This window comes from Lathyrus oleraceus, chromosome 2 (genome assembly GCF_024323335.1).
Source record: "Lathyrus oleraceus cultivar Zhongwan6 chromosome 2, CAAS_Psat_ZW6_1.0, whole genome shotgun sequence".
Taxonomy (NCBI): Eukaryota; Viridiplantae; Streptophyta; class Magnoliopsida; order Fabales; family Fabaceae; genus Lathyrus; species Lathyrus oleraceus.
The window spans coordinates 322,686,225-322,696,298 of NC_066580.1; the positions used below are offsets into that span (position 1 = coordinate 322,686,225).

Below are 10,074 nucleotides of genomic sequence, written 5' to 3' on the forward strand. Positions count from 1 at the left end.
GGGATACAAGTTAGTATTATCCAAACAATAAAACAATAAACTTCTTACTTAAAAAAAAAGAAAAATAATAACTAGCACGCTATACCTAATTTAGCTTTGATTTCCAAAAACTTAAAAAATTAGTACCTTTGATTGAACCCCGTACAAAATATATATTTAAAAACAATTATTTTTGTTATATAAATCACTTAGGAGATTGATTTTTTGGGAGAGACCATAATATTTTTGTAAAATAAAATTAAAATTGTGAGACTGAATTCTTTTTAATAAAGGCATCATAATAAATAACCAATCATGATAGAATCAAAATCAGTAAAAATAAAAATTCAAAATTAAATTCATTTTGCAATCAACCATTATTAGTTATAAGAGGAAATAAAACAAATTAACCCAACTTTTATAAGATTTTAATTTTACTTTTTGTTAGTAGTAACATTACTTACATTATTAGTACAACTTAAATATGACCGTTGGAACTTAAATAACCAAATTTTGAAAGAAAAAAAAAATACTACATTATCATTCCTAGTTACCGTTACAACGAACAAATCACTCTTCTTCTTCACCAACCTTTCTGTCTTCTTCAAACTCCATTCTTGAACCCTAAAAATAGCAACAGAGTTTCCCAAATTCATCAAAATTCACAGCTTCAACAATGGCAACACTAGCACCTGGAATTCTGTTAAAGCTTCTAAACGGAATTAACACCGGTGTAAAACCAACAAGCGAGCATCGAAATTCTCTCTTACAAGTCACCGACATTGTCCCCGCGGATCTTGACGAGAAAAGCCTCTTTCCCAAACAAGGCTTCTACATCAAGGTTTCGGATTCTTCGCATTCGATTTACGTTACTCTTCCTTCTGATGAACACGATTTTGTTCTGAGTAACAAAATGCAGTTAGGTCAGTTTATCTATGTTGATAGATTAGAACCCGGTTCACCTGTTCCGGTTCTCAAAGGAGCTAAACCGTTACCTGGTAGACATCCTTTCATTGGGACGCCAGAGCCTTTGTTGGGCCTAAGGGAGAAAACCCAAGCCCAAGCCCAGGCCCAGTCGTGTAAGCCCATTAGAGGTTCTTGGGGAACAGGAGGAACAGGGAGGAAGAAGAAGAATGAGGAAGATGGTGATGGTGATGATGGTGGTGCTTTTTCTTCTTCTCCTATGGTTTTTAAACCGCTTAATTTGGATTTTGATCAGTGTACACCTGTTAGAGGGAGGAATTTTGTTGGAAAAGATGGAACGCCGGTTAGATGTTCGGTTGGTGGTGGGCTTTTTGGGAAAATGAGTGATGCAAAAGGTGAAAGTCCTGCGTTGCTTAGAAAAAGCTGTGTGGTTGGTTCTTCGAATTCAAAGATTACACGAAGTAGAAGTGTCTCTGAAAGAGAGAATAGGATGCCTTCTGCTAGCCCCTTCAAGTCAAATGTAGGTACATTGTTCCTTCTTCTTTGATTCTTTGTGGATGATAATTAGCTTTGTAGCATAGACGTAGGTGTGTATGGTGTATGACACGTGTTGGTGTCCGATACTCTTAGTGTCCGATACTCTTAGTGACTGATACTCGACACATTAGTTTCATTCGAGCCGTTCAATAGCTTTGTGGCATAGACGTAGGTGTGTTGGTGTCCGATACTCTTGGTGTCTGATACTCTGACACATTAGTTTCATTTGAGCCGTTCAATAGCTTTGTAGCATGGATATTTCTGATACTAGTTGTGTATGGTGCGTGACACATGTTGTGTCTGATACTTGACACATTAGTTTCATTCAACTAGTTCATTATCTCATTGAGTATCTTGTTCATTTGTCTAGTGACTCATTTGTTGGTGTTTAAGTAATTTTACTAAGGTTCAAGGTTTTTTTAAACAAAAATGTGCCAATTGCAATTTAAGTGGCAGATTTATGATTGTTGATGTTTTCATGGCTTCAAAATGAGTGCAATTGAGGATGTATCAACTGTATTTGATTTTGACTGCAATTGTGATTTGTTATGTTTGTGAGAGTAAACTGTTATAATTGAGGTTGCATCAGCTGTATTTGAGAATTTGAGTGTGCAATTCTACATAGTATCTAGGATTGTAATATGACATCTTTTAATTATATATTGGCTTTTTATTGTTTATCAATTTTCTAAGTTTGTTTGTTTGATAAATTTTTGCGTAATAGCAGGAAAAGAAAGGCGGCACTCCGCCACCACGGCTAAGAAATACAAGAGTGGCGAATTCTATTGGTGTTACTGGAGGAGATGCTCACAAAGAGGACTCAAGTGTCACCCCTCAACAGAAATCTCAGTCTACAACTAATTCAGCTTTCGATGATTGTAACAATCTTAGTCTGCCCATGAATTTACCAGCAAGACTCAGCTCCTTAGGAAAGGTACATTTTCTTAGTGCTAAGGATTGAACTTACTTGTTAAGTCCTAAACTTTAAAACTACAATCACGACCTATATATTGTATAGAACCACGGTAGCTAGATCGCTGTCTGCTATAATCATATTTTATGTTGCATGACAGGAAGCTGTGCAGCAAAGAGAAGTTGCTCAAAAGATTGCCCTTCAAGCATTAAGAGATGCTTCGGCCACTGAGACAGTAGTTCGATCCCTTAAGTATGTGTTCTTTCTCCGATTCTATTTTTGGTCTAGCTTTGCACTTTTTATATTTGTTTTAGCTACTAGAGAGTAAACTAGTAACTAATTAACTTTAGTTTTGGTATTTTCTTTCAGGATTTTTTCAAATTTATGCAAATCGGCCCGAGTTGATGCACCTGCTACATGTTTCGAACGGTTTTTGGAATTTCATAATGATATTGTACTAGGAGTTAGTGCAATGATGTCAATGCAAGCAGCTACTTCAGCTTCAGAATTGGCTTCAAAATCAGATAAACAAGTTGAAGAACAACAACCACAGGTTTTACACGAAGTTATGCTAAATTCTGTCGACCAATCACGAAACTCTATCGAATCAAACACGTCAAAAAGAAGATGTCCTTATAGAGCAAAAGTGGGGAAACTTTTGAGATCATCGAGTTCAAACCCAAAGGAGATTTTGGAGAAGAAAGGTTCTACCCTGGAACCTATTGTTGAAAACGACGAGAATAAGAAACCAATATCTTGCAGCTTAAGCAACACGATCAAGTTGGGAAAACAGATTGAAACAGAAGCTGGAAATTGGTTTATGGATTTCATTGAGAAGGCATTGGAAGCAGGTTTGAAGAAAACAAAGGAAGCGTCAAACGGGGATGTTCGTAAAGTTTCTCAGTCTCTCATAATTAAAGTTATGAACTGGGTTGAGGTAGAACAATACCATAGCAACAAGAGACCTAGCCACCCTAAAGCGGCGCAGATTGCTCGGAAGTTAAGAATAAAGATTAAGAATCCTTGAATGGTGATGACCTCTTTTCAAGTTATGTGTGTGTATTATGTTTGGGATAGTTGTGAAAAATCAATCCTAATAATAGTCATTATCCTGAAATGTCATGAGCCACTTTGAGTTTTTGGTTGTTGATTTTATTTATAATATTCAATTCATATATGTATTCTTTGGTTAATTGAACAATTAGAAGCTATATTCATTCATATATATTATTTGTTTATGTACAATGTTGAGCATCTGAAATGAACATTTTTTTGAAAATGTGATAAAAGTTAATATTCTTGATGCATCAATTAGTCTTGTACAAGCAATCGTCACAGATCTTTTCCATCTTGAATTGAATACCACTGGAATTAGTACCTTTTCATTGATTGTATTCATTAATGAAAATTGAAAGTTTAAAAGGGAATTGGAGTACACTTAATGCTCTCTTGACATTGTTTTCTTTCTCATTCTTTATACATGACTTTGTTTATTATGCAGATCTGAAGCAGCTTGGTGAGTGAACAATTATTACTTGCTGCTGAATACAATCAAACTCAATAGGGGAATATAGGATTGGAAAAATAACTGGATGTGTGTTGTCAATACATAATATCTTGCATGTAATGGTAATCAGCATATTATATTATACACAAATCATATTCGACTTCATAATGGCTCCACTTGGTAATTCAGGTGTTTTGGGTAAAACAATTACATGTTGATTTTCTGTTTTTAATTTCATACCTATTTCACTTTTAGTTTTGAAAGAAAAAGAAATATATGTTTCTCATTATTTTCCATAAAATTTATTTAATAATAATGAAATGAATATAGTCCTCTTACAATGTCACATTGGTGCACCACCACATGATCATATTGTGTTCTTTACATTAATTATTAAGAAATACAAAAATTTACCTGTATGCTGTGCCCAAACATTTTGGTACTGTTTATTGGATATAACACTTTCTTTTTTGACACTTTTCAATGAAGGTGAAAACCATTAGAATTTCAACTCTTGCCTATAGTAGTTTTATTTGCTCACTGTTTTGTTTAAGTTCATGAGTCTATATGCAAAGGAAGCATGACATTTGGATTGGGCTACCATGCCTCCATGAATCATGGCATTGCAATCAGAGTCAGATGAGATACCAAATCTAATTTAAAACCTTTAAGACATTATACTCATGGAGTCTTCTCATTTATAAAGTATTTAATATGTATTTTTCTATTTAAGGAGAAACTCATATTCATGCTTAATATATCAAATTTTGTTGTTGTTGTTAATTCAGAAAAAACAAAATAATAAATTTTTAAATTAAATAATTGTGTGTTTTTTTAGAAACAATGAAATATCACAAGAATTATTTTCAATATTTTATAAATGCACTTCACCTTCTCACCATGGTAATGGATAATTTCAAGAATCTCACCTTCTCTTACAAAAAAGAATTTTAGGATTGTAAAAAATGGACACACATTGTATCATATATATGTGGTGTTTATCTCTAATTTTTATCAAAATCCAATCTCCTTTTATTTAATTAAATCTATTTTAAATAAATCATAATATAATTAAATATTTACTTTCTGATTTAACATTTATAGTGTGACCTTATAAACTCTCTTAATGTTAACAATAAGATTAATCATCATTTAATATTTAGTAACACATCACTAATAATGATAGCAACACATCATTAATAATGCAAATTTTATATAATTTAACGTAACAAATAAGTTATGATGATTATGTGTATAATTGTTATTTTATTCTTGCTAAAAAATACTAAAAGGTTGATTTCTCCGATATAAGTTAGAGAGAGTCTCAAATGATTTGTTAAGTGTCTGTAAATATTTTTCTCAAATAGCTCTTGTCTGTCCTTTCCTCACAGAGGAAGTCTCCCATTTATACTCCTTCAACCATCAATGGCCCTTAAAAATGGGTGGTTTTTCATATTCATCATTAAGGCGACTTGCAATAACGTGTGTCGTCTTTCATAATCATAATGTTTTTCTCTCAACTTATGTAACCCCGACTTGCAATAACGTGTGTCGTCTTTCATAATCATAATGTTTTTCTCTCAACTTATGTAACCCCTGTCAAGGAAGGAGGCAGAAATTTTGAGTAGCGGGGTCAATATAAATATAACATTTCATTTTCAAAAATATAAATATAAATTATAATTGTTCACTACGATTTTTCATTTTCTGAAAATGTTGAATGATTTTCTCATTTTTGAACATCAACAAAAATATCTCTCTCAATGTAACTAACTAAACAATCATTTAACCAATCATCACCCATACGATTTCACATTCGATTCTTGATAATATTCATAGCAAAGAAAGCTCTTTTAGCTGTTGCAGTTGCCACCGGTAATATCAGAGATAACTTTAAAAGCAAATATACCAACGGGTACACAACATGTTTTTTGGTCTCTACGTGCTTGATAGAGAGATCATCAATCTCTTATAATTCTGAAAATTCACTGTCAGAGCATACATCTAAGAAATAGTTTTCAAACTGACAATCTAGTGCCAATATTTCAACTTGAGAAAACTCTGAAGGATAAAATTGAGCTAAACGAATGAACCTCTCCTTATCAAATGCAGAAAATGAATCTCTTGGACTTAAACAAACTACACAAAGGAGTAACTCGATATTCACTTCTGTAAAACGATTGTTTAACTCTTGAAGTTGTCGATCAACCGCTTCATAAAACAATCCAACTTGAAAATGGTGTAAATTAGATACTTTCTCCATTTTTCTCGTTGACTTTTTTTGTGTCGGTTGAAAAGTGTCATTCATATCTGGAATGTCAATATCATTATGCTCACAAAATAATGAAATATCATTCAACAAAGAATCCCAACCATTATCTCTTATAGCTTGTAGCCTTATTTTGGACATTTTTACTAACTTCATATCATTTACAATATCTTGATCACTTCTTTGTAATGCTTGAGATAAATCATGTGTAATTCCTAAAACTATTTTCATTAAGTGCAAGATGAAAATAAATTCAGAAGATTGCATATAATTTATCAGCATTAGTGCTTCGCCTTTTTTTATCTAAATTTGTTCCACCTTCCTCAACCATTTCTAGCACATCAATCATAGAAGAGAATAGAGAAATTATACTAAGTAATGTACCATAATGTGAGCTCCATCTTGTTTCCCCCGCCTTCTTAATTGTCATTTCTTGATTCAAGCCACGCCCACTAGAGATTTCTCCATGTCTCAATGCTTGTTTCATCTTTGTAGCTTGACTTTCACGAAGAATATCTCCGCGCTTACATGATGCTCCAACAACATTATACAAATTAGCAACCAAATTAAAAAATAAAGCAATTTTAGAATGCTTTTTTTGCTAATGCCACAAGAGCTAATTGGAGTTGATGGGAAAATAATGAATAAAAAATGCAGAACAATTCTCTTTTAAAATCAAACTTTTTAGACCGTTGTATTCACCCTGCATATTACTTGCTCCATCATAGCCTTGTCCACGTATCCTTGACAAACTTAATCCATATTTTGTAAATAATGACTCCAACCCCGATTTCAATGTTAGAATACTAGTATTTGAAACATGAACAACACCAAGAAAACGCTCAATAACTTTTCCTTCATTATTTACATAACGTATAACCACAATCATTTGCTCATTCACTGAGATATCACGAGATTCATCAATTAAAATAGCAAATAAATCATCTTCAAAATCATCCAGTATAACTTGAATAATGAGCATTGCAGCAACTTTAACAATATCCGTTTGAATATCATGAGATGTTAACTTAAGATTTTCATGACAATTTTTCCAAACTTTATAAATATCTTCATTATGGTTAACAAGAAAATTCATAGGTTTAAGAAAATTCCCCTTATTTCTGGATGAAATTGACTCATCATTACCACAAAAAGCTAAACCTTATGCTAAAAAATATCTAATGCAATCAATTATACTTGTCAAATGAATTCGATAGTCCTCTTTAACTTGATTGGATTGTTTACACAAGACACCTTCAATATGTTGCTTTTGTTTCATTAGAGCTTGACAATTTCTCCATGCTTGATTATGAGAGCTATTTACACCACCAAGATGAACTCGAAACCTTTCACTTTTTTTCCAATATGTAAAGCCTTTTGTTATAAAGGTATCATCACAACCTTTATGTTCTTCAAGATGTGACCTCATAAGATAACAACATAAACAATATGCAGAATCCTCACTTTGACTATATTCCAACCAACTACTATATTTTAAATACCAATCTGAATTAAACTTACAAAAGGTATGTCTAAAATTTCTTTGTGGAAAAACAATTTCTTTTGGTTGACAAGGACCCTTTTGCAAATAATGTCTTCTAATTTCATCTCTATCACTTGGATGATAATCTGATATTTTTGGCCTTTAACCGGGATCGTTAGGAAGTTTTTCCAATTCAAACTCCAAAAACCTTTTTTTTTCATAGGAGGATCCAGTTTGGGGCTTTGATGTTCATTAGGTGTTTGAGGATTAGGAGTTGATGATTGCTCTGTTGATTTTCTTTTGAAATATTTTTCCATTTCTTATTACTAAAAACAAAACAAAAAATCACAATTAAAATCATATTTAGAAAATTCATAATAATACTATAAAATTGATACAAACACAACAATTTCAAACAAACACTATAAAACTCTAAAATAAATTTTCTGTCATTAACACAATCTCAAGCTCAATAAAGTAATAATATATTTTTTTTACTCTTATTACAATAATAAAAATAAATTACAAATTCATAAATATTAAAATTAAAAATTTTACCTTTTAAAAGTAGAACAATGGAGAAGAAGTTAAAAACAAAGAGACACTTTGTAGTGAGAGAATAAGGAGTTGGAGAAAGAAGAATATGAAAAGTGGTTTATTTCTATTTGGAAAGAGTAAAAGAGAATTAATAGGAATATGAAAGAAATAGGAATTAATTTTTTTAATTTTATTTAAATAATTTATTTTATTTTAAATGTAGGTGGATGTGTGTGATCCTCTGTATCATTTTATTAAATGGAGTCATTATTAACTTTTCTTCCTAATTTTTAGTATATTAAATATATTAATATATTACTTATATTATTAAATATTAATCAATGATGAATGTGGTGGGGGCATGAGCCTACCCTTTCTTCTTACTATCCCCGTCCATGCCCCCTGCCATTATGGAGACGTTTCATAATCGTCCATTCTGCATGTTCACATGACTTCCTAGCATCGCTCATGGCATCAGAGTCGGCTTGTTTTTCTGTCAGAGTTTACTACAAGACCGACTGTAAGACCCCAATCTCGACCCTAATATCCCTCATATTATCTCATCATATGCATTTTCATTGGGATCACACATTGGCATCCTCCTTACCCCTCATTCATTGGATTTGCATTGGGAGAGGTCACGAAGCACTTTAGATTGTATCATACTTTGTTTTTTCTTTATTCACTAACCAAAATATCAAAAATATGTCAATGTATAGTTTGTTACTTTTGTAGGTAGTGTACATGCTCACCTATGCTCTATCAAGCTCATATCTGGGGTTTGAGACCCTCAATGCAAGAAGCTCAATCAAGAAATGGTTTACTATGGTTCTAAGTATCATATATGGATCTCCATGATCTTCACATGTTATTTTGATCAAGAAATTATCAAGAGATTGGAGTTGGTTTGCTTTGGAAACCCTAATTCATCTGGGTATATTTTTTACTCTTATTACAATAATAAAAATAAATTATAAATTCATAAAGATTAAAATTAAAAAATTTACCTTTTAAAAATACAACAATGGAGAATAAGTTAGAAACAGAGAGACGCTTTGTAGTGAGAGAATAAGGAGTGGGAGAAAGAAGAATATGAAAAGTGGTTTATTTCTATTTGGAAAGAGTAAAAGAGAATTAATAGAAATATGAAAAGAAATAGGAATTAATTTTTTTTAATTTTTTTTAAAGAATTTATTTTATTTTAAATGCAGGTGGATGTGTGTGATACTCTATATCATTTTATTAAGTGGGATCATTATTAACTTTTCTCCTTAATTTTTAGTATATTAAATATATTAATATATTACTTATATTATTAAATATTAATCAATGATGAATGTGTTGGGGGCATGGGCCCACCCTTTCTTCTTACTACCCCTGTCCATGCCCCCTGCCATTATGGAGACGTTTCATAATCATTCATTCTGCATATTCACATGACTTTCTAGCATCGCTCATGGCGTTGGAGTCGGCTTGTTTTTTTGCCAGAGTTTACTACAAGACCGACTGTAAGACCCCAATCTTGACCCTAAGATCCCTCATGATATCTCATCATATGCATTAGCATTGAGATCACACTTTGGCATCCTCCTTACCCCTCATTCATTGGGTTTGCATTGGGAGAGGTCACCAAGCACTTTACATTGTATCATACTATGTTTTTTCTTTATTCACTAACCAAAATATCAAAAATATGTCAATGTATAGTTTGTTGCTTTTGTAGGTAGTGAACATGCTTACCTATGCTCTATCAAGCTCATATCTAGGGTTTGAGACCCTCAATGTTAGGAGCTCAATCAAGAAATGGTTTACTATGGCTCTAAGTATCATATATGGATCCCCATGATTTTCACATGTTATTTTGATCAAGAAATCATCAAGAGTTTGGAGTTGGTTTGCTTTGGAAACCTAATTCATCCGAGTAT

At 32.3% G+C, this 10,074-nt stretch overlaps 1 protein-coding gene and 1 pseudogene across 2 annotated transcripts; one reads left to right on the plus strand and one right to left on the minus strand.

Moving 5' to 3' along the window:
• Window positions 1-512: 512 nt before the first annotated feature.
• Window positions 513-3,598, plus strand: LOC127119327 (uncharacterized). Of its 2 annotated transcripts, none has more exons than XM_051049544.1 (4): window positions 513-1,423; window positions 2,168-2,374; window positions 2,514-2,605; window positions 2,723-3,598. In XM_051049544.1, exons 1-4 carry the CDS (start codon window positions 656-658, stop codon window positions 3,378-3,380), a joined length of 1,725 nt encoding a protein of 574 aa, XP_050905501.1. In that variant the 5' UTR covers window positions 513-655; the 3' UTR covers window positions 3,381-3,598. The 2 variants fall into 2 exon arrangements, with proteins under 2 accessions (XP_050905501.1, XP_050905499.1); XM_051049542.1 differs by having other exon boundaries at window positions 514-1,423; window positions 2,165-2,374.
• A 3,115-nt stretch (window positions 3,599-6,713) lies between these two features.
• On the minus strand, window positions 6,714-7,929 carry LOC127119328 (uncharacterized; annotated as a pseudogene).
• Between the last annotated feature and the right edge of the window lie 2,145 nt (window positions 7,930-10,074).

Excerpts from the sequence above, each read along its gene's own strand:
- LOC127119327 (XM_051049542.1), top strand. The coding sequence starts at position 656 with ATGGCAACACTAGCACCTGGAATTCTGTTAAAGCTTCTAAACGGAATT. Across the intron at positions 2,375-2,513 it reads GACTCAGCTCCTTAGGAAAG|GAAGCTGTGCAGCAAAGAGA; the intron begins GTACATTTTCTT and ends GTTGCATGACAG. Across the intron at positions 2,606-2,722 it reads ACAGTAGTTCGATCCCTTAA|GATTTTTTCAAATTTATGCA; the intron begins GTATGTGTTCTT and ends ATTTTCTTTCAG.